This window comes from Perissodus microlepis, chromosome 1, assembly GCF_051167445.1.
Source record: "Perissodus microlepis isolate ML-2025 ecotype Zambia chromosome 1, ASM5116744v1, whole genome shotgun sequence".
NCBI classification, from domain to species: Eukaryota; Metazoa; Chordata; class Actinopteri; order Cichliformes; family Cichlidae; genus Perissodus; species Perissodus microlepis.
The window spans coordinates 31,520,008-31,544,652 of record NC_140461.1 but is presented as its reverse complement, the minus strand read 5'-3'; the positions used below and the strand labels follow the sequence as shown (position 1 = coordinate 31,544,652).

At 38.1% G+C, this 24,645-nt stretch overlaps 2 protein-coding genes across 3 annotated transcripts in view; both read left to right on the top strand.

Moving 5' to 3' along the window:
* LOC146394093 (GDP-fucose transporter 1-like) overlaps window positions 1-3,086 on the top strand; it is a 4,919-nt gene extending 1,833 nt beyond the window's left edge. The window contains exons 2-3 of one of the 2 annotated variants that reach the window (XR_014802259.1): window positions 613-1,564; window positions 1,637-3,086. Coding sequence is in view for 1 of the 2 variants with exons in the window: in XM_084951353.1 (XP_084807479.1) it covers window positions 613-1,193 (581 nt within the window). In the remaining variant the exon portion in view is untranslated. Of the gene's footprint in view, window positions 1-612 lie in introns of both variants that reach the window. The other variant, XM_084951353.1, reaches the window with a different exon arrangement.
* A 6,657-nt stretch (window positions 3,087-9,743) lies between these two features.
* pamr1a (peptidase domain containing associated with muscle regeneration 1a) lies at window positions 9,744-23,284 on the top strand. The gene is made up of 11 exons (XM_084951242.1): window positions 9,744-10,693; window positions 11,733-11,903; window positions 12,071-12,196; window positions 15,281-15,395; window positions 15,916-16,133; window positions 17,231-17,428; window positions 17,549-17,743; window positions 18,007-18,073; window positions 18,812-19,077; window positions 19,765-20,105; window positions 20,683-23,284. The coding sequence occupies exons 1-11, from the start codon at window positions 10,609-10,611 to the stop codon at window positions 21,256-21,258; spliced, it is 2,358 nt and encodes a 785-aa protein (XP_084807368.1). The 5' UTR covers window positions 9,744-10,608; the 3' UTR covers window positions 21,259-23,284.
* Window positions 23,285-24,645: the final 1,361 nt, after the last annotated feature.

Here is a 24,645-nt window from a genome sequence, read left to right as displayed (position 1 = left end):
ACCTTGTCAGATTACACTCTTTTTTTTTTTTCTTTTTTCTTCTCTTTTTTTTCATGCACCTTAGAAGTAGGTCAGGTTGTCACAGTAACTCAGTTTTTACAATAACCTGGAAGTGGAAAATAAACTCCCTGGTGTGTACCTGTTTCCTGACATGAACTGCGTGCGTGTGCAGAGCTGTACCACATGTGACAGCCACAGGGCTCACTTTCCATGTTGGCTTTCTCTTTCTAATCACTTCCAGGAAACTGGTGGGTGGAGTTGACCTAGTTTATGTAGCACACCTGAGCAGGCTGGACTTAAGGCACCATAAAACAGCCTTACCAGAACCTCTCATTGGCTCTTCTCTGCTCTGCTCAACCTCCCAATTCACACTGACCACATGCATACACTCATACCTTGTGTATGTTAACATTCATAAACATTGCAACACTTCATATCACCCTAAGACTGTGCAGTTTCCATCCTTTTTTCACATTGTTTTGAGCTGGGGTTATTTTGCCACACGTAGTCTTACAGTGACTGGATAGCATTACACTGAATGGGTGTAGATTAAAAATGAAATACTAGATATTTAAGTGTTTAAAATATTTGATTGTATATTGTGCTTTCCAGGTGGTTTCTGGCTTGGTGTGGACCAGGAAGGTATCACAGGGTCCCTCTCCTGGACAGGCATATTTTTTGGGGTGCTGGCTAGCGCCTGCGTCTCTCTAAATGCCATCTATACTAAGAAGGTAATGCCTGCCCTGGATGGAAACATCTGGAAACTGTCCTACTATAACAACATTAACGCCTGCGTCCTCTTCCTCCCTCTCATCCTTGTGTTCGGAGAGTTGGGCCAGCTCATCAAGTTCAGCCGTCTCACTGACATCAGCTTTTGGGCAATGATGACTCTCGGAGGAGTGTTTGGTTTCGCCATAGGCTATGTTACAGGGCTCCAGATCAAATATACAAGCCCGCTCACGCATAATGTCTCAGGGACTGCAAAGGCCTGTGCACAGACCGTCATTGCAGTAGTGTACAACTCTTCCACTAAAACCCTGCTGTGGTGGACCAGTAACATGATGGTTCTTGGTGGTTCGTCTGCTTATACTTGGGTAAAAAGTCTAGAAATGAAGAAGAGTCCCAACACAGTCCCTCAGGACTCAGCAAAGGAAAAATTGCTTTCAGGGGATAAAGAAAACCAAGCGGTGTAAGTTAATAAACTTTGGCATTTTATCTATGTGGGCTGAGAATGTTGTGACAGTACAAATGGAGTAACTTTTATTCCAGAGGAAAAAGGAAAGTAAGTTAATTATGATATTCGTGGAACATGTCTTTTTGTTTTGTTTTGGGGTTTTTTTGTATGTGACAAATGTCGAGAGGTGAGGGGAATTGGTAATTTGTTGAAGTTTATTGAAGATGTGAGGGACAAGGTAATCAGAAATCTTGTGTAACTGTGATTGATCTACTATAGGCCTTTTTTATCCTTAAGGAAAGCAGACCATGAATGTTTTAGTCTGTTACAGTTTTGAACTGTACACCATTTACTACTTGCTTTTGAACTAAATAATACTGGAAATTAAAAGTAAATATTGTCATGAGATATATTCATTTCATAATCACATTTCCAAACAAATGTGAAGCAGATCAGGAAAAGGACCTGTTTGAATATGTGCATATGTGTTTTCATATGCCACAGTTTACTTCTATAACTGCACCTGGTTTATTCAAAAGAAGCTACTTGAAAAGGTTTTTGGTGAGGTATAATTTGTGATCTCGCTTTTTAAGGTGTCATGAAATCATCGCAGCATTTAAGTTTAACAGAATGAAAGATTGGAATTTATGGTGTCTTTGCTAATGAAATGATAGTTTTCACATGTACTCTTTTGATTTACAGTTGACAAATGAAATGTATAGTTTTTATTAGTGGCGCAACGGATCACGGTTGATCCGTAATCCGAACCGATCCCACTCCACGGTTCGGCACGCACGTGATCCGAAGATTCGAAAAAGAAGAAAAAAAAAGTATGTGTATGGTGCGCGTGGTGGGTCTGTCAAGCGATAGTTATGAACAGCGCTAGCGGTCCAAGTGGAGGAGCAGAGGAGTTTGCGGTATTTAAGCAGCCCTTTGCTGCCCAGTCCGACCAGGCTAAAGCTATTACAAAAGCTACTGGGGTGTTTAGCTGCAGACAGGAGGCCGTATTCCATTGTGCAAAACAAGGGGTTTAAACTATGATGAACGTGCTTGAGCCACGCTATGATATCCCGTTCGCGTCCACTTTAGTGGCAAGATCGTTCCAAGCATGTATGAGCAGGAGAAGATTTAAGTTATGGCTGAACTGTCCCAGGCATCTTCTGTTGCCCTAACTACTACAAATGGATGGACCTCCAGGGCAACGGAAAGCTACGTGACCGTGACAGCTCATTATATCACAGCAGAGTGCGATATAATGAGCGGTATGTATTATTGTAGGGCCTACCTTACAATATAAAGCGCCTTGAGGCGACTGTTGTTGTGATTTGGCGCTTTATAAATAAAATTGAATTGAATTGAGTGGTAGATACAAAGACTGTACTGCCCTATATTGTACCATAATTTTTTTTTAATAATTGCGTGGAATGAGTCTAGAGTTGAATGTTTTTAACAGGCAAAAAATACTTCAATAAGTAAATAATTAAATGTTCAATTTTTGTCTTTTGTCTTTTTTTATTTGCTGATCCGAAAATTGATCCGATCCGTGACTTAAAACCGTGATCCGATCCGAACCGTGAGATTTTTGATCCGTTGCACCACTAGTTTTTATACAGACATTTTCCGTAGATCATCATAGATCAAAAGTCCAGAGCAAATGTAGTAAAGTTTGAGTCTTGACATCATTTCCTTGTGACACTTGTTAAGAAAATGTTAAAGGCCACATTTTCCTCATTTCCCTTTCACTTCCCTGTGGGATAAATGAACCTGGTTGTCATGTCAGTAGCTCATCTGGGACATGGGAAAGAAGATCAGTCATTGTGACAATTGTTAATGTGGCTGATTCTTGGCACATGGAGAAGTTTCCCTGAAACATAAAGCTATTTGATATGAATGAATAAAAGCTAAGAAATGACTCTTGTAAAACAATGTTTCTTTATTAAATGTATATGATGAACTTCAGTATATTTATTTATCTACATAGTTCTCTAGTGTCTCTCAATAACCTTTTTTCAGTACTTTACTCATTTTAAAATAACAAATTTATGTTTTTTTTCTTACAAAATTAGTCAATATTTTCTGATTGAAAATTCTTTAAACACAACACTAAAGATATGTGCTATAAAGCTATGTAGAGCTTAAAGTCAGTTTTCTTCTACCTTCTATCAAAGTGGCTCTCTTTTCACCAGGAAAAATCACCATGGTAACTTATGCTGAATACATAAACTAGATGGGAGCAAGTCATGTTTAGAGTTTTGAGCTTTCACTGATTCTTTTATTTACAGCATGTTGTGTTATACAGACTCTCTGCTGGGCCAGTATGCTTTATGTGAAAGTTGTTACCAACATCGTGGATGAAGCCCAGCTGTAACACTGTAACCGCTAAGACTGCATCACATTAGCACTGAAACTTACATGCATTCAGCTGATGATGCAAAAAATACTGATTTTTGTTTTTGTACTTAGCCCTAATCCTCTCCTGCGTAGCGTTGCCCTGAGGCAGCAAACCACATTTTCATGCCAAAAAAAAAAACCCCAAAAAAACCCAATGTTTTTTTTTCCTCAAATAATGCTACCAGGCACATCTCTTTCCAATAAAATGAGTGGAAGGTGGTGTGACTTTCATTTGGGGGGGGGGTCCCTTTCTGCAAGCTGCACTACATGAGAGACATCTCCATTAGGAGGTAAGATAAAGATCACTATTTTACATGTTTATAGTGAAATAAATGTTATAAAAATACTTGTATGTGCATGAATATGTTAAGAAGTATATTTGATTGTTTGTTCTACTTTTTAAAATTTATTTATACAGTAAAACTTAATTTTCATTCGTCACTCAGAAAGTAAGGACAGTGAGCTTTCGGGGAGTGACAGTGAAGTAGTGGATCCCTGAATCAGGTTTCAGGGACACTTGGGCGCTCAGGGGTCAGTTGGTAAAGTAATTGTGTGTGTGTGTGTGTGTGTGTGTGTGTGTGTGTGTGTGTGGACGTGTATTATTTATTGTTGTGGGGACACAAATCTGTTTACAAACATTGTGAGGTCTCGCCTACTTTATGGGGACAAATTGCAAGGTAAATCATTAAATTTTAGGGTGAAGGCTTGAGTCAGGGTTAGGGTAAGGTTAGGTTTAGGATAAGGTTAGGGTTAGGTTCAGGCAGGGACTTGTGATGGGTAGGGTCAGGATAAGTCTCCAAGAAATTAATGTAAGTTAATGTAATGTCCCCAAAAGTGATGGAAATACGTGTGTGTGTGTGTGTGTGTGTGTGCATGCGCATGGGGTTAGGGTCAAATGTTGGATGTATTTTGGTGTTTTATTGTTCTGTGAAATGTTTATATTGTTTATTTATTGTTCATTTATTTGTTCATCCTTGTTGTACTAATAAAGCTTATTATAGAATAACTTGGTGTTTGACCACCCTTGTCGCACAGTGTTGCCTTGAAGCAACAAACCAATATCTGTTTGGGGGGGGGGGCAGGGTGTCAAATTTTATGATTGATATATTAATAGGGACCCTAAAGCTCCCCCAAAATTAAAAAGTCATGCAGTAGAATATCTGTTCACCTAAAACACATTTTCCTTTGATCTGCTGAGAAACTAAAGCGATTTTCACAGCACCTATGTTAGACTATGGGACAGTGAGAGCTGAACACAATGAGTAGTCATTAATGTTTAAATCTACCCACTTTAAAGATTGTGAACTCTAAAGTGCAGCTGTCATGTTAAAAATAAACAGCATCACCAACAGTGCACTCAGCATTAAAATCAATATATTAGCTTGAATTAAAATGTTAATTTCATCACTCTGCGTGGCAAATCTCAAGATTAACAATTTTATGCAGCATTAATCTCTTAGTTACAGCAGAGTTGGATTTCCTTTATTTGTTCTATTCTTTATAAATTTTTATCACAATTTTATCATCATCAAAACATCTGATAGTAAAAGGAGTCACTGGCGGGTGCAGGGTTATTTTGACAAAGAGTAATGTGGCACGTGAAACACCCCTTTTTATGTGGGCACACACAGATCCTAAAGCAGAAGGCCCAGTTTAATGGAGAAAGTTGATAATCACCATCACAATATCACCGGCTGTGGATTTAGGTTTTGTCGAGCCAAAGAAAGCCTGGCTGTGTTGAACCTTCCATGTAGCATACCCCTCAGCTGCCTTGGTCACTCTCTGACAATACCAGTCATGTTGAAGTTACAGTCATAGTGTTTGCATAGTGCAGTATTAAAAAGTAATGTACTATCATTGGTTACTTTTTGTCAGGCCTGCATTGCTTGTTTGCTTTGCTAAGGTATTAAAACACAGACATGTGAGTTAGTCTACAATGTTATTCTTTTTATCACTACTACATATGACTGTTTTTAGTCAGATGGAAAAATGGTTGTTCACAAACACCCAAAAATGAATAATTAAAATATTTATTCTTCTTTTTAAACTGCAATTCCCTAAAGATATATAGATGCTGATAATCATGGTACCCCAGGCAGTTTATATAGTAATTTCATCCAGATTGATTAACGCGTTTAAGAGGAGTGACACATGAATTATACTTTGCGGCAAATATACGTTATAACTTACGGCATAACTGGAACCCAATTTTAATCCTATGCGTCAACGTTCTATGTAACCACATCGGATCAACAAATGCCACAATGACTTCAACGCCGTGGAAGATTGCGGTGTAGGGATAAAAAGAGTTTCCATTTACCTTGTAGGTAGGTCTAAGTCAAGCTTTAGGGTAAAGACATTAATTCGTACTCTACAATCATTATTGTAAGATGGTTACACACTAACAGACTATCCTAACTAATGTGTTTATTTTGAATGGCATGCTTTCCTTTCCAGTCACCTTTCTCACTCACAATGTATTAATAGACCTCTCTGCATTGAATCATATCTGTTATTAACCTCTGTCTCTCTTCCACAGCATGTCTTTTATCCTGTCTTCCTTCTCTCACCCCAACCGGTCGCAGCAGATGGCCGCCCCTCCCTGAGCCTGGTTCTGCCGGAGGTTTCTTCCTGTTAAAAGGGAGTTTTTCCTTCCCACTGTCGCCAAAGTGCTTGCTCATAGGGGGTCATATGATTGTTGGGTTTTTCTCTGTATCTATGAAGCGCCTTGAGGCGACTTTTGTTGTGATTTGGCGCTATATAAATAAAATTGAATTGAATTGAATTGAATCATGCAATAAAAGCTAACACAGCTCCTTCACTTTTAATTCCGTAAGGAGTCGGAATATTATGTAAGCGAGGTCCAATCTGTTTTCCTAAAATGAGATGGGTCATTACAACCATTGAGATTTTCGTACTTGTTGCTTACAAAAAGCTGTAAAGACAGAGTGACGGATAGCCAAGGATTTAGCAAGCTAATGACCAGGCTCAGTTGAAACTGTAGCAGAGCGTGGGGTAGGGGATCATTTTTCATGTTCAGTTAAATTAGGTTCAATTCAGTTTTTTTTTAAAAAAAAATTTGGTATATATCAAATACCAAATCACACCAACAGTCACCTCAAGGCTTTCTTTGGTGACACACGACTGCACTGCCAAATTCTTAGCACAAATCAGCTCGTCTAGTTTGATGCAGCAGTATAAAACCCATCATCAGACAGGATGAAACATCTGACAGAGCAGTGGTGGAGCTGGTGTGGAGACAACAATCTGTCTCTTAGTGTCAACAAAACCCAAGAGCTGATTGTGGACACAACAAAAGCTGAGCATGCTCCACTTCAAATCAAGAGCTTGACTGTGGAAAGGGTCAGCAGCACAAAATTCCTGGTTGTCTACATCAGAGAGGCTCTCTTGTGGAACTCAACATCACACGCCTGGCCAAGGAGACTTGGTAGAGGATGCATGTACTTAAGATGCTGAAGCCACACACACACACGCAGCCACACACCCATATATATATACACAATCCTCACCATCTTTTACTGAAGTACTATTGAGAGCATTCTGATAAGCTGCATGGTGACTGACACGAAGCTTTTGCAGTGCGTGAGGATGGTTGAAGGGGTCATCAGGATCTCACTCCCCTACTTGGAAACCAGTTTCAAGGATCAATGCAAGAAGAAAGCTCTCTGCATCATGAGAGACTCCTCAAAGGCCACTCAAGGACCGTTTAATCTCCTGCCATCCGGTAGGAGATATTCCTCCATTAAATCACAAACAGCCAACATGTGCAATAGCTTATTTCCACTCCCTATAACATACCTCTTAACATTTAATCATAGTGTTTAATCTTTTGATTGTTTTAATATCTCTACATGGCATATATTTTATTCTAGCCTTAGCATTTATTTATTTTTTTATGTCATTTTCTGTTTTAATCATTTTTAAAATTTGGGTGTTGACTGCACTGTCTCTGTATTATATTGTTCACTTTGGCCTGTGTGGTTTTTCAATTTTTGCACCGACTGTAAGAAGCATAAATTTATCCCAGTGTATTTTAAGATGGCTGGAGTGAGAATTAAAATTAAAGAATTAAAAACACTGAGCAGTGCTGATTTTCTAACACTGGAAAATAACTCAAAATGTTAGAAATATTCCAGTGTTAGAAAATCAGCACTGCTCAGTGTTAGCCATTGTTAATCTTCAAAACTGACTAGGTTACTTTTAAACATATAACACTGTCAAAAGTGTTAATTTAACACTCAACAGTGTTGTATTTAACACTCAGAGGTGTGGACCCATATAGACACTCTCTAGTGTTAATTTAACACTGGAGATTTTGCTGTGTAGAACTAATATAAGAATCAGCATGAGTTTAATTCACTAAATGTTAATGTTCAAAAACTTTTTGCTGACTGGACCAAACTGTGCACAAGTGCATCAAGTCGTGCAAATGTATCTATAAGAGAAAGCCCTGATTCATTAAGCTAAATATAATCACATGTATAGAGACAATAGCCCTGTGTAGCTTATTTGGCTATACGTGTATTTCCAGCTCATTCTCTTTTTAAACACTTCTATGAAAATTAATATAATACATTAATGATATATACAACCTGCAACTTTAAATATTGGATGTGTCATCCATGATAACCTTGACACCACAGAGTCTCAGACATTTCAAATCTCAGTTTAACCCTTTTGTTCAACATATACCGTATATACAAATCATCACAGCTCCAAGTATTTAAGCTGATATTTACAGTTTAAAGCTTCCCATGTCTGCCTTATACACAGATATGCTGATGAACGATAGAAAACAGTGACAACAGCGAGCAGCAGCCTTTCAAACTTTCAAATTAAAAGCCACCAGTTTATTTTAAAATGAGTGGGATTTTAAAAACAAAAGCCTTCAGTTTAGTGAAGGAAGTTTTCCTTTGGAGCTCAGGAAGCAGAGCTGGTCGGCTACCAATTGAAAGGTTGGTGTTTGGATCTCCGGCTCCTCTGTTCTGCATGTCTTGGTCAAGATACTGAACTGAGCTACTCCCAATGTTCCTGTTTGATTTTCTGTCTCTGTACCAGTAATTTCTTCTGTCAATCTCACTTTGTAGTTAGTTCTACTTCCATGCCTCATCCTCTGTGATTAGTGTTAGCTCGTCTCTCACCTGTTTCCTCTACTCGGTATCTGGTGTGTATTTATTGTCTGAATCGAGCATTTCCCTTTGTTGTGTCCTCCCTCATGGTTATGTGACATGGTTTCAGGTTTTCAGTTTGTTCTGCTAATTTCCTGCTCTGTGTATGTTTTGGGTTGTTTCCTGTGATTTTCCAGGACTATAGCTGAGTTTGAAGTTAATTTCTTGTCTCAGGGGTCCTGAGTCTGGGTCCAAATCTGCCTGCCGCGCAGCCATTTTACAACTTACAACTGTGTGTTTGTGTATCTGTGTGTGAATGTTAGATAAAATCGCTTGGGCATAGAAAAAAAAAATGAATGTAAGCGATTCGGTGAATCATGTTTGAAGTACAACGCACTATGAATACTGATTTAGAGCAGAAACGTCCTGTGTAAGTATGTGTCAATTTACCACATTTCTAATTTTAAGACTAAAAGCTGAGGCATAGTTACAGGATGTTCAGAATTACAAAATAAAAGCCTCAAATTACATATTAAATGTTTACTATTTGCTTTAATGGTGTGAAATTGTAAAGCTAGAAAACCCAAAGTTAACTTTAGAAAATACATTTGATTATCCGAAATGGATCAGATTTTCAAAATAAAACCCCTCAGTGAGTTAGATTTTCAAAAATAAAAGCGTAGTTTACTTAATTTTAATTTTAAAAGTTTCAAATGCTATCTCTCCTGAGCTTTTCTTAGGCCAGTCAATTTAACGTTATAACAAAAAACAATAGAAAAGTCCCACAGACAACTATACAAAAACCATTACAGCGACTAAAGGAACATAAAACTTTCAAACATGACATGTAAAATCTATGCAAAGTACTGTAGATCAACTTAATATCAATATTTCATCACATCATATGTGATGAAACCATTTTTTTGTTATTTATAAAATAAAAGAAGTGAAAGGCAACATCATCCACATCTTCAAGATGAATAATTTCAATGCTCTAACTCATTTAGAAAAAAAAGAAAAAAGAACAAAAATAATTTAATAGCAATGTTACATTTGTTGTAATATCTAGAATATTAGGTATCACAACAAGTTTACCTCATGTCTTTTAAAGTCTCAAATTGTCTGTTTACACCCTGCTTGTAAGGGAAAGCATGAAAACAGATACTTAAATATGGAAATACTAAAAGCTTAGGCGATGGAAAAGAAACCTTGGACATAAAGTAGGCGGTGATGAGCTGTCAGCCTCATAGCTCCAGGCACATATCTATCGAAACCGACATAAACATTTCATAACAACTTTAGAGAGTACATCTGTTATTCGTTTTCCAAGATGTTGTGAAGCTGTCATGTCTAGTATGACAGCTGGTGCATGATGAACTATCAGTAAACGCATTTGGCTCAATGCACATGAAAATCTGCAATTGTACCATGAAATGTTTCTGTGCAAAAACAACTGGTTTTGAGTGTCTAACTTGCAGTTTCAGAAAGATTCCCTTAAAAACCTTCCTCGCTGGACTTGATGGATATTTTTTGCCTGCACTTTCTTCATCACTTTCCGCTGTTCTTCTCATTATCGTCTTTTTATTCCTACTAAATGCACTTTCCACTACCTTTGCCAATATTTTTCCATTGTTACTCAGCACACATACCAGACTCATAACAAGAGGAGAGGAACAGGAACTGCTTGCAGACCCAGTACAGTTGTGCACAACTTCAGACCAAATGAAATCTTTCACAAGATGAGAGCACAACGGAAGGAATGGGTTAAAGATTTCCATCCACCGTGCTGACACAGGAAAATGAATCGTCTATAGCCAGTTACACTTCAGACAGACCAGGATACTGTGGATATCATCAAGCTTTTGCTCCTTTCTTGGAGTTTCTCGGGAGGTTTCTTGCTGTTTGGCAGCCACCATGCTTCCTTTCCTCACAAAGAGCGTCCCCCTAATCTTCCACCTCTTCCTAAATCTCAGTTTGTGTCTAATGGGCTGGACACACGGTAAGTAAAATACATTATATTCTGATTCTGAAATTCCAATGAGACCGTCTTCGTGAATTTTTGTGTCTTTATGGGAAAAAAAGTTTTAACAAGAAATAAGCCAGCTGACTGAGTTGCTGACTAATTGTGGAGTTATTTTATAACTATGAGTCACTTCTTCTGCTCATCTGAGACTTCAGTCACTTCATGCTATGCACTCAGTGTGGCTTACTGAAACAAGAGTAAAACGTACACAGATACAGATATCAGGCATACCAGTGACTAAAGCTGGGATACTTTTACAGTTGAATTCATTTGCCTTTGTGAGTAGAATTAAACCTGGGAAAGCTGTAATTGTTTGTAGCCCTTTGGGAGCTATAACCTGAGAAACATGTTCACTGATCGAGTGCAGTTTTCTGTTTGAGAGAAAACTACCATTATACAGCAGGTATATTCATTAGTGCTCCAAATGAAGCATCGTAAATTGGATTTTGGGATGTATTTGGATCGTTCTCAAGCTGCTCAATATGATCAGCATCAATGTGACACTAGGTTTACCAGATTTTTTTTTTTTACCTAATTTTTGTTACTAAGAAAAATGAGAGCCACATAAGAGGACATTCGTTTAAAATTTCGATAGAACAGTAGCAGTATAATGTCCTCGTAAGTGGATATCAGGCCCTTGTAGAGCAAAATTGAGTATTTTGGTCTAAATAACCCAAAATGTGATGGCCACATATGTGGATGCCAGGTCTTAGGAGGTTAAACAAGGGCAAACTGAGATTTGGTGTACACACACTGTATACTCGTATAGCCCTGTTTGATTTTGATGTTTTTTACCTGCTGTGAAAGATCAATATGGTGCCATTCCGTCATGTGATATGTTCTTGGAAGTTTGATCTGTCTCATCAGACGATATTTGAAAGGGACTTGTTGGTACTGTTGACTATTTTTCTACAATCACAAACACATAATTTACGATTACTTATTTTACTTATGCTGAGGTTTCCACTGGCAGCTCTTAGATTTAAAATCTAAATATTTTCCTTTTCCTTCACAGCCCTGAGGGGAGACAACTGCCCGAGCTCTCAGTGGAACGTGATGTGTCGCCCGTGTTGTGAGTACCACCTGATCCAGTGTCGGTGTCCATCAAAAGACACAAGGGTAGGCTACACTGTTCCCTGCTGCCGCAATGTCCTGGATGAATGTGACCCCTGTATTGTTCATCCAGGTAAATTCTTGTCCTTTTCTGTTTTTTCTAAACAAAACGTATTACATGATATATTGTTGTGAAAAAATATCAGAGCTGTTGTGGTACTGCAAATGACTAGGAGTTCCAATTTATCTTAAAAAATGTTTTCGATTATTACTTTTTGCTCTGCCGTTGTCTCTCTCCAGGCTGCAGTCTATTTGAGAATTGTAAAACCTGCAACAATGGAACATGGAGAGCTAATGATGACTTCTTCGTGAATGGGAAGTATTGTACTGAGTGCCGTCAAGGCTGGAGTGGAGGGGATTGTAAAAGTGAGTAAGTGCTTTAATGAAGTATTCCTGTGAGGCCTGACCAAGCTACAGAAATGTCTAATATTATGAATCATATTCTTAAATGTGATTGCTGATAGGAAAACAGAGATCATGCAAAGCCTACATTATGAAGTGAAAATGAACAGATAAGTCCAGTGCTGATCTTTTTTGTAATAGCATCTTTACAATCCCAGGCTGTTTTTCTCTAAGGGATTTTCATTTTATGTCACATTTGCCAGTGTAGTGTCTTATATTTAGTCAAAAATATTGGGATGCTATGTAAAATGTAAATCAAAACAGAATGCAATAATGTGTCCTCTCATGAATCCACACTTGATTCACGATAGAAGACATCAAATATTTAAACTTTGATGAGTTATTATTTCACAAAAGTGATTAGCACATTTTGAAATGTTGGGATGGGGCCACAAAAGGCTGGAAAAGTAACTGGTTCTAAAAAGAAATACTTGGAGACGTGCTATATAATTAGTTAGTTTAATTGTCTACAGGTCAGTAACATGACTCTGTATGACAGCATCCCTGACAGAGTCTGTACTCTCACTTTTTATACTTATCTGTATAAAAAGGGCATCTTAAAGAGGCAGAGTTTCTCAGAAGTTGAAATGGGCAGAGGTTCTCCAGTCTGCAAAAACTTTAATCTGCAAATTTTGGAACAATTTTAAAATAATGTTGCTCATTGTAAAATTGTAAAGAGTCAGAAGATCCCATTCAAAGATTCAGGGAATCTGGAGAGATCTTTGTGCATAAGATACAAGATCAAGAAGTTAATATTGCATGCCTGTGATCTTCTGGCCCCCAGCAGTAGTGCATTAAAAACACACAACAGGAACACTTCCAGAAATCAAAGTTCACTGTGCCATCTGCAGATACAGGTTAAAGACATATGTGAAGATGATCCCAGATTCTCTGAATCAAAGCAAATTTAAAATAGACTGTGGAAAACTGTTCTGTGGTCAGATGAATCTAAATTTGAGATTCTTTTAGGAAAACATGGACGCTGTTATCCTCTAGGTTAAAGAAGAGTGGGACCATCCGGCTTGTTTGCAGTGCTCAGTTGAATATACTGCATACAAACTGTATACATACCTGAAGACTTTACATAAATTCATTCAAATAACTCTAAAAATACTAAAAAGAACTATCACAACCAATAAAGAAATAACTAAGACACAAACTGACTTAATTATTTTCTTTATTGGCCAAAAGGCTCCATTCTCTGTGACTGTGATAAGATGTGCACCAGGATACCAGTTATGAGCACTAACCCAGTAAATCATATTCATGATCTGACATTTACATGGAACAGTGAGGCAGAGAAGTCCTATTATTCATCCCCCTGCATTCATGATAAGTAGCTAACACTATTTACTACAACAGAAGTACAAATACATGCAATCATATTAAGAGACAGACAGCTGCTCTGCGAATAATGCCAAGCAGAAACATGTGCATAATGATATTTCATCTCACTGCTTCTATTTCTTCTTTGGACTAAGATGAAAACAATCCTCAATTCTTTTTCGTTACTCAGAGCCCAGTTTTTGTGGAAGAAGCTGTGTACAGGATGCTGAATAGCACTGTGCAGCACACACACACACACACACACACACACACACACACACACACACACACACACACACACACACAGACAGACAGACCCTGGCCTTAGTTACAATTCATTAGAGTTGATGCTGACAGTGCTCGTTGCCACAAATGCAACAATTCTGCTGAAAGGCAGGTAAAACAAAAAATGTAAAAGTGACTTATGACTGAATAACAGGCGTCCATCCATCCATGCATCCATTCTTATCCGCTTATCCTTATCGGGGTTGTGGTGAGGGGGCGTTAGGGTGCTGCAGTCTATCCCAGTTGTCATAGGACGAGAGGCGGGGTACACCCTGCACAGGTCACCAGTCTGTTGCAGGGCTAATAACCTTGAGACCTTGTCCTTTTAGTAAACTATTTTATTAAATTAATTAAATTACTTAATACATGTCTCCAAGGAACATAAGAACATTTGTTTTTGTCTGAGATGCTGTATGACATCCTGTGGCTCAGAGTGTTGTGTAAAGGGAAGAAAACATCAAGAGGAAACATCACCACCATTTAATGTAAAATAAATATCTTTAGCATCTCCAAAGTATGTACAGTTCATGTATGCAGCAAAGGATATACGGGCAAAGCTGTTTAATAATCAGATCTATGGTTAAGAATTTTCAAAATGACACAACCTTCGTTGCAATACACATTATGGACATTTGGTGGCGACAGTGCTTTTTGTTGGTTTGCCTACAACTGTATGCAGCCTAGTGTCTACTCAAGTTCACAAAAAGAAAAAAAAGATGGATGAATACTACTTAAAAAAAGAAGAATATACACAACTACAGATACAGATACAACAACAACCACCACGTAATAATTTAGACCAACTGTAGTGTGAGACTCAGTGCAACATGAAGCTGATATAAGTGCAAAGTAAAAAGGTTTACTTAGTTGCCACTCCTTCTATTCACTCACATGGTACTTTTCCATTCTCTACATTTAATGGCGTTGGGGAAATTGCCACTCAGGTGTTATTCTGTCATGTTATAACATTCTGAGTTACACAAAAGAAGGCATTTGGACATTGGGCAATCTCTCTCTTACACAGGCTTTTTATAGAATGTTCTACACAGTCTGACCAACTCCTTGAATAGACTGAATGATCTTATTCTGAGATATTTTTTTAAAATTCTAAACATTTCAACCCCATTCCCTTAGCGAAGACTGGTCAACATCAATTCAAAAAGGCTTTAGTATCTCATCTTGCTTTTTCTTAACAGCATTAATAGCAGCATGATGATGATAATCAGAACCATCTGAATCCTCCCCCGCGCGCACACACACATGCACATATATGTATATTTCTTTTTTCTTTTCTTTTTTTTTGGTATCATCTGCCCTCTTACACAGCATGTCAAATTATGGGGCTTAGCTTGCAACAGTCAAAATGCTCAGTGGCACTGAGATAAGTACACATTTAATGGGTATAAGTATAAGTAATTATAGTTCTCTTGTTGGTAGCATGTGGAGGCATCATTCAGCGAGCTCAGGGTCACATAGCCCTGGAGAGTTACCCAACAAATGCTCGATGTGAATGGATAGTGCAAATGGAGAGGGGAAGCAGTATCCAGCTCAGGTAGGTAACTTTTCCAAAGATCTGATATGAAAATCATTCAACACTGAAGGCACATGATTTGATCAAAGAGAAAAGATTTAGTTAAGTCTCTATTTGAAAGGCTCAGAAGGGATCAATGTGACCTCAGGTAATAAAGAACTGCTGAGCTGCAGATGATACAGGAGAGAGTCAAGCAATCTGGCGGTTGCAATTGACTGTGTTGGAATAATAAAAGAGCTGGAGATGAGCGTACTTTAGAGTGAGGACATTCATAGGTTCAAAGCAGGGTAACAGTTACAAAACAAATGGTATCATTTTGTTTGTTTGGGAAAATAATGTACTTTTCAGTAAAAATACATAGTAGAACATTAACATAAGATATAGAAATTTCTTTCAAATCTATACTTTGGATTGCCGTTAACTAGTAGAACTCATTCATCCCGCTTTATATCTGTCTTGTTAACGTGTTATACATCAGACTTGGCATGGGGATTAACTCACATCAGGTGACAAACATCATTTCTGTATTGTTTTGCTGTAGATTTTCACTGCTGAGTTTGGAGTCTGACCACAGCTGTCGTTACGATTACGTCGAGGTCCGTGATGGTGACAGTCTGACTTCTCCTGTGATTGGTCGGTTTTGTGGGGATCAGTTACCTCCTCCAATAAAAAGCTCCGAGAACTTCCTACACATTCTCTTCACCTCTGATGGCTATAATAACTTTGATGGTTTTGTTCTTACATTTCAGGAAATTTCAGGTAGGTATTAATCATAAGCAATGTGAATGCATACACACTGCCGCAGGACAGACAATATAACACAAACACTTAACATTATAATGCAGCGTAATACAATTGGTCACAATAATGTTTTAAAGCCTGTCCATGGAGGCAGACTGGATTTATATTGGATTACATTACATTACGATACGTGGCCTTTTATTTTGTTATCACGGTATATGAGTCAGCGTATGCTCTGTGTGAAGGGTTTCTTTCCTCTATGTAATCCACATACAAAACAAACAATACAAACAATACAAACGTGTTAGGCTCAGTGTGCACACAGGCAGTTAACAAATTAGAGAAAAAGCATTTTTTATTATAATTAGAGGGAAGAGTTACTGCAGACCTGTACAAAGCTGTTAGGACTGATAGCGTCTATTTTATGATATACATATAACAAATACATGGCACTATTCATGTATTTTGTTTCTATGCAGCACATTTCGTCGACGTACCTTTACTTTCACTCTTCATCTGTGTCTGTGCAGCCTCCTTCATAGGGCAGTGATGTGAGACGGACAGTCAATGACACAGATTTATCATACCTGCTCCTCTCTGCCCCATTTACTGCCTTTAAAGCAAATCATGCATCTAACTTCAGTCCCATTTATACAGTCTTTTCCCTCATTGGGCATCAACTGTGGTTTCCTAATCCCAACATATCAAAGCACCACGGCATGAATGAGAGTTATGGCAGTCTTCAGTAATATTTCTGTTGGAAAAAAATAGAGGGAAGTATCCAGAGAATGATTTAAGATTTTTTTCATGTATGCAGAAGATGCCCTATTATTAGTAATAATCTCTAGTGCAACATTGAGCTTCATAGTCCTACAAGATCTATCTATCTATCTATCTATCTATCTATCTATCTATCTATCTATCTATCTATCTATCTATCTATCTATCTATCTATCCTAGAGATTTACACAGATAGATACAATCTATCGATAGATATAAGTTACTTTAGGTGTTTATATTATGTCAATATAATAATGTGCACCCTTATAAATGTTATGTTTATTGGTTATTCAGTGTTATCTTTCATTTATCACAGTCAGAAAATTTCTTTACAGTGTCAGCCATCAAGAATGTAGCATGCGCAGCACCAGACAAACCAGTGAATGGATACCTGCTGCCTGTATATGGTCCAGAAGAGGAGCTCATATTGGTAAACTACCGGTGCCATCCACCTTTCAGGCTGATTGGCATGCAGCAGAGGACCTGTCTACCTAATGGCACATGGAGTGGCACTGCTCCCTCATGTGTAAAAGGTTTTTTTTGTGTGTTTTAACTCCTCCCATGGTGCTTGTTGTGTTGTGTTATGGTGTTTGCACACTATTATTGACAGTTAGGAAAGACATTTTTCTCTCTTTTGTCTCATCCGCATACAGGTCCAACAAGCCTGGTCCGGTGCGCTCCTCCACCCAAACTGCTCCACGGATATCACAGACCTGCTCTTGACTCAGCTGGAGGTGCTGAGACAATTGAGTTTTTCTGTAAAACCTCCTACATTTTAAGTGGAAACCACCAGAGTACCTGTCTCTCTAATGGATCCTGGAGTAGCAGGTCACCAAAGTGTGTTAGAGGTAACAGTTTTCAAAAAAAAAAAAAAAGGAAGAAAGATTTAGGTTGTAGCTGCTTTTCCTCCTCGTTGTTAAATGAGGAAAACAAAATATATAGAGTATAGAGTATTACGTTGTAGTATATTGTAAACTGGGAAGTTTATAAAGGCCGATTAGACATTCTTATGTGTTTGTCACTACAGTATTTAAGTCCCTGATATTTTTAAGCAGAATCATTTACGTACACATCTACTTATCGTTGCCACCTGCTCGATTTGCCTTCACAGTCTGTCGAGAACCCAGAGTGTCTGAACTTGTACAGCAAAGTGTTGTGAAGCCACACCTATTGCTAAGGTAAATTTTGCGATACTGTGTTATGTTATATGTGTGTATGTATGAGTTTTGTACACTTAAAGTCATTATTTTGGATTTTTTTATGTTACTTTGTCATTATACAAATTGCTGTGATGGTTTTACTTTGTGAGGAAAAAAACTGAACAATCCGACAGACTTTCCTCTTCCGTGTTCTTTGATTTGATAGCAGTGACAGCAGTTTACGTAGCTATCTGGTGTATTGCCCTGACACATCTTTGAATTTTGCTCATATTCATGCCATGGGTGCTTCAAAGACCAGAGATTGCAGGTTTTCAGTTGTACCAAACTAGTTACACCCTTTTGTAAAACAAGTCACGCACTTAAGTGCAGCATATTAAAAAAAAAAAAGCAATGTAGCATGCATGTGAGAGAAGAAGTCATTTATGCCCCTTATTGTGTCCCAGATGCTAAGCACTAGTAGAACTTGAAGCAAACATAGGTTATTCTCTTCTTGGTTTTATGATTGAGTAAATTCACACATTGAAAATGAAATGTTATTTAGCTCTAAAACAAAATAAGAAAGGACATGAGTGGGAGCACATTGGTAGAATTTGGAGGCTCAAAAAATATTGGAAATATCAGTTTGAAACAATGAATAAGCAAATCTGTATATGGGTAAATAAGAGATAAACAAGATGTATGTATATGTATAAAAACACACAATGCTTATCACACTGAAAAGATGAGCTTTAAAGGCAAACTATCTCTTTCTTTTAGACAGCGTTCAGACCAGACTCACCTCTCATCCAGATACAGTGTGGATGATTTGTTGTCCGCTGGCTTTATTCCACTAACATCCGGTGGATTGTCCAGAGAGAAAAATGATGACACCTCTTTGGCCGAGATACCTCGAGGTTTTCACCCAGTCTACACTAGCATCGACTACAAGTGTGCTTCACCTCTCTATCGAAACAAAGGAAGCTCTCGACGCACCTGTCTGAAGACTGGAAGGTGGAGTGGTCACTATGTTTCCTGCTCACCAGGTGAGATCAGAATAGACTCATCTGACAGGCTGTTAGTTACATACAGTTAACCAGTTTTAACCACACATTACCCGTTAGCCTTTCCTCATAATATCAAGTTTTTTTGCAACAAAGATGGTGATGGCGGAAACGCTCATCTTGAAGCTTCATAACATGATTCCAGAAACAAATGGTAGGAATTTTTTTTTTTTTTTTTAAAAAGCCAACCTAAAGTGGTCATTTGCACTTTTTGGCTTTATTTTTCTTCTTGACCAATACATTCCAGCGTTGTTAGCAAATTTCAGAAGTATATTCTTAAGTAAGCTAAATTGATGTGTGAACTTAGCTCTTACACCTGAAAGATTGTAGTTTGACTAAAATGAAATAATAATGATCTGTTTGAGTTCAGAAGCAACCTACCGCAGGTATTAGATTCATTCTGTAACATTTATATTGCAATTTTGTGACTCTTCTGCAGTTACACGACACTTTTAAATGAATCATCTTGGTCACAATGACATCTTATTGAGAAAAAAATTACGCAGACTCATTTTGAAGTAATTCTTTGACATTTCTGGAAGTCAACTGATCATCTTTCTTACCTGTCTGTCTGTTTTTTAAGGGCTAGATACTAATTTTAAAGCCACTTTCACATCTGCACTGTAAAATTTAATACGTTTCTTTTCTTTGTCCTCTCTGATGTCACAGTTTGTGGCAAATTTGACGCTTTCAGCAGACACAACCTCTCCGACGCTCAGTGGCCGTGGCACGCAGCCATTTATATCCGCTCACCACCTGATCACACTGTGAGCACCTACACGTCCCCTGGAAGGATCATAACAGACCAGCAGGGGGCCTCAGAGGAGTCCACATTCTGGTTCCTGGCCTGCAGTGGAGCTCTTGTCGCCCAGCATAGAGTCTTGGTGGTGGCTCAGTGTGTGGTAGACAAGAACAAGCAGCAGCCCATTCAGCCTGAACATGTGAAGGTTGTCATAGGCAAGCAATACCATACACCCAGGGATGTGTTGAAAAGCCAGCACCACCTGAGGGTAATGTCCCATATGCATGACAACTTTTTACTGTTTAAACTTGCCTAAACAATGCAGTCTAAATGGATGAGCATGTAATATGCAAATAAAAAATATTCATTAATGCCTTTTTATATCAGTAAATCCTTTGCAGGTCAGGTTATATGGCAAATGGTCATCTCACTTTCACCCCACATTAAACCTAGAAGCCACCATTTGGCCTGAAAATGACCAAACAGTGCTCATAAATATGTGGTCTTACATTAGTTTTTTCTTTTTTTGTAAGTCATAAAGTGCAGAAATGCTTATAAATTCCGCAGCACAACAGTTGATAAAAAAAGAAAAAAGAAAAATCAGTCTTAATTAAATTGAAGTTATTTTCTGGATATATTTTTGTTTGTAAATGTATAAAGTGGATAAGGTGCATATTTGATATGCACTTAAAGCTTACATGGATAAGCTATATTTTCTTTGGTTCTGCACATCTTGCATGCATATAATCTAATCTTGATGTGTATTCCAAAAACAACAAAACTTGGCATGCAACTCAGTAGTCTAACTTCCAATTCTCCCTCATCTTCTCTTTCTGCCCCAGCAGGTTTCAGAGATAGTAGTCCATCCAAATTTTTTCTCCTCACCAGACTCTGATGTGGCTGTGCTTAAGCTAAAAGACAAGGCCAAGATCAGAGAGCGCGTGTTGCCTGTGTGTCTGCCCAAAACGCAAGGAGGGGAGGTGACTGCACAGGAGGCTTACACCGCGAGGTGGATTTTACCAAACAATCCGAGGCACCTGGGCCACTCTGCAACCTTGAGCCTGACAAAACTTGTTGAGCTGACTGATGTTACTCATTGTGAAAGAGAATTTGCTCAAGGAGGGGCACATACCACAGCGATCAGTGACAATTCATTGTGTGTCATTAGCAAACCGTCCAGTCCTCAGAGCGCCTGCCCAATTGTTATTCCAGGCATCACAACCATGCCAGCTGTGTTTTCATCCACAAGGGCTGTCTTGTCAGGTCACGAGGATACTCACCGAGCCTCTAGTGCAGGCTGGCAGCTGCTTGGTTTAGAGAGAGCAACATCTTTTGAGAAAAACAACTGCAACCAACCGAGTTACACAGTTCACACACAAATTGCAAACTTTCAAGACTGGATAGAGCAACATGTGAAATAGGTTATTTTGGTACAATCTTATAAAAGGCAGAATTTCAGCCATGTTAATAATTAAATCTGAGTTCTGTATATTTCAGTGCTGCTGACTATGCAAAACAAACTAAACTAAACTGGTTTTAAGCACCTAATGCATACCTACTTCCTATACTACCATGTGATCGTTAGAACTCTATTATGTGTTTGCACCTGCAGCGATCACTCCCATATAAAACACATCCTCATGCTTCCAAGAATAAATTGCTGTAATAAAAAAGACAGACAACTGTTGACCTATTTATTCTCAAAACATGGGTGGTTATGTAATTATTGACATCTAAAACATTAGTTCCAAGCAGTTATTGTTTTTTTTTAGTAAAGCTAGTTGATTTATAAAATATATTGTGTGAAACATGTAACATGTGCTTTTCTACAATATAAATTGCGCAATATGCATTAAAAATGTGTATTTCTGCATCATTTAACTTTTTGCCATTTCAAGTAAACTTTAATCATGTTATATTTACAATCTATTATCAACTTGGAAATGAATTGTGTTTAAATAATTGTATCACACAATTTGACACAAAAATCATCTGCAAAGAACCTTGTGAGTACTTTTGACCAGCATTTAAATTTTGAATCTCACATCTCAAAGCTCATCCAGTGCTTTCTTGACTACTTTCACTTACTTTTCACATTTGGCAGTCCTCCCATCTTCATCTGGTCCAGAACATACCAAGTAGGTTGCTAACAAAAACTAACATCACTGTCTTTCAGTGAAATTCAAAATTCATTTTATTTTTCATTAATTACAAACAAATATACAGTAAACCTGCTGAGACCCAATTCCACCTATCAGCCTCTCTGAATATGGGTCTTTTAACTGTTCCAGGCTCTTATTTTATAACCATTGGCCACCACATTTTTAAGGTTGTAGCTGCATCTGCACACAGATTGAGCCTTCCTACCCTATCAAGGTGGCTGAATCTGTGTTTTGTTTGCTGATAACTCTTTTTTTTCTAGGTTTTTCTTAATCTTTCCCCCAATATTCTTGGCTGTTTTTCACATCTAATGTGTGGAAGTGTGTGACAGGAAGGAGTGTATGATATATGCTCGTGTTTTTGTAAGTTTTGACACGTATGAGCACTTTTTCAAACACACTGCTCCACAAATAAAGTTATTGTTATTGTTATTATTATTATTATTATTATTTTTATTGCACATTGTTTCAGTCATTATAAAGTACTTTACAATTATTTGAATTGCAAATGAAATAGTTAGCCTATATTAACTTATCAGGAACAGGGACTGGCAGGTAGGGCTGGGCCATATCATACCGTTCACGGTAATACCGGTATAATGTTGGGCAACGATAAGAAAATGAAATATCACGATAGAATATGGGTAAAACGCGCATGCGTGGTGCCTTTGTTTTCATACGCACATGGCGGAAAAAGCATGGCGACGACAGAGAATGAGAAGGGCGAAAGCGGATCGTTGAATGAAACAGATGAACCAGAATTGGTTTGTAAAAATGCTGCAACTTCAGTGGTGTGGAACTGGTTTAGCTTTTGTCCGTCAGATAAACAACAAAGCACTATTTTTGGTAGAGCATGCTAGCAGGCCGTCGTTATTACCGTGTTTTTTGGAAAATACGGCACACTTAAAATCAATCCTTCGATTTTTCTGAATCGACAGTGCCCCTTATAATCCCGTGTGCCTTATGTATGAATTCAGGTTGTGTTTACTGACCTCGAAATGATTGTATGTGGTACACAGCGCTCGAAAATCTGTCAAATGTTTTAGTACGACTTTGCTAAGCTACGAACCCGCACCGCTTGATGGATTGTCGGAGCATTACGGCTATCGTAGGCAGGAGCCTCTGCGGAGTGATACGTACTGTGCTTCAACATAATATTACCGTATTGTGTGTGTATAACCTCTTTTTAAGTTTTGTGGATATTATACATGGTTATGCTGAGGATATGTCGGCCAGTTTCCACTGGAAATGCCTTTTGGTTAAAATGTCAGCAAGGAATTTGCATTTGCACTGTAAAATTTTTATATAACTTTAGCTGCTTGTTTAAGTGAAAATACATTGATTTTTTTTTTTTTCACTAATAAAGTTGTGGAGTTGTAAAGTATTTTGTCTGGTGTCAATTATATCGTCAATTATATTGTTATCACAAATTTTCAAATGTATATCGTGATAAATATTTTTGGTCATATCGCCCTGCTCCACTGGCAGGCATAAAAAATTGAATAATAGAATGATGTACTTGGGAGAAATGACAAAAGGCATACCTTCAGGCTGTGTTGATACCAGAGGCAGAGAGGGTTAAGATACTTTCTGATGTTTAAATAGTATTATTTGACTGTTACAGGTAAGAATATTGGCGCCTTTGGTTATAGTGTAGCGTATAATCATGCTAATGGCATTATCACCGACAAAAAAGAAATTGCTATTATTATTATTTTTTTGTAATTCACAGATCATCTTAAGGAAATGTTTCTCTCTATCAAACTCTAGAGTCTGTCTCAAAACTCAAATGGACTTGACCGTCACAAATCAGGAGTTTGAAATAAGAGCTACTTCAATACGTCTCTCAAAGCAAAAGAGCCCAGTTACAATCTCCACCCTGTTGTTCGCTCTCTTCACCCAAGTAAAGTTTGACAAGTTACTGAATCTCTGCCACCTTAAGGCTCGATACCTCTGACCATCTTAAAGTTGAGTGTAGCTGTGCAAATAGGCGTTTGTTTGCTTTTTTTCGTAGCTGAAATTTAGTAACGTCATCATTATCAGTACTTGAAAATACACTGAGAAACAATTCCCTGTATTTGCACTCATTTACAATCTGTGCATGTGTCCAGATGCATGGAAGCACACTGTGTGTGCATGTATCTGTCACAGCACATACGCTATGAGCAGTGCCTGTGTGTCTGCAGCATGTTGGCATGTAAGGTTATGCATTCGTGAGTTTCTCTGCAAGACCGTCCAACATGTGCTGTCATTGAGAAACACACTGAGAGGATTTGCTAAACTTAGCTCTTACTCCTGAGACACAGACACCCGCTGTGCTCTCTACGGCTTTGTGCAGGACACCTTTCAGGCCGGCCAATTAAACAATGAGCAGCACAGTAGTTGGTCTCTGCAACTTACAGGGAGAACTGCAAGAATTAAAGCAACTGCTGGCTGTCTTTTTTATGGTTGCAGTTCTGATCTTGAGATACCAGAGAAAATGCAATATTCATATTTATAATGCCTTAGACTGTAACGCATAAAAGAATCTACTGCTCATTCAGAAATTGTCGAGAAACCCACCCTACTCAACAACAAATATTGCAAATGCAGTCATAGCCCCTTCTCTTGTTATTTACATTTGACTGGAAACCTTGAAGTTTTGCAATG

Coding starts and splice junctions, on each gene's coding strand:
- pamr1a (XM_084951242.1), top strand. CDS start 10,609: ATGCTTCCTTTCCTCACAAAGAGCGTCCCCCTAATCTTCCACCTCTTC. Junction 15,396..15,915: donor GGAAGCAGTATCCAGCTCAG/GTAGGTAACTTT, acceptor GTTTTGCTGTAG/ATTTTCACTGCTGAGTTTGG. Junction 19,078..19,764: donor CTATGTTTCCTGCTCACCAG/GTGAGATCAGAA, acceptor CTGATGTCACAG/TTTGTGGCAAATTTGACGCT.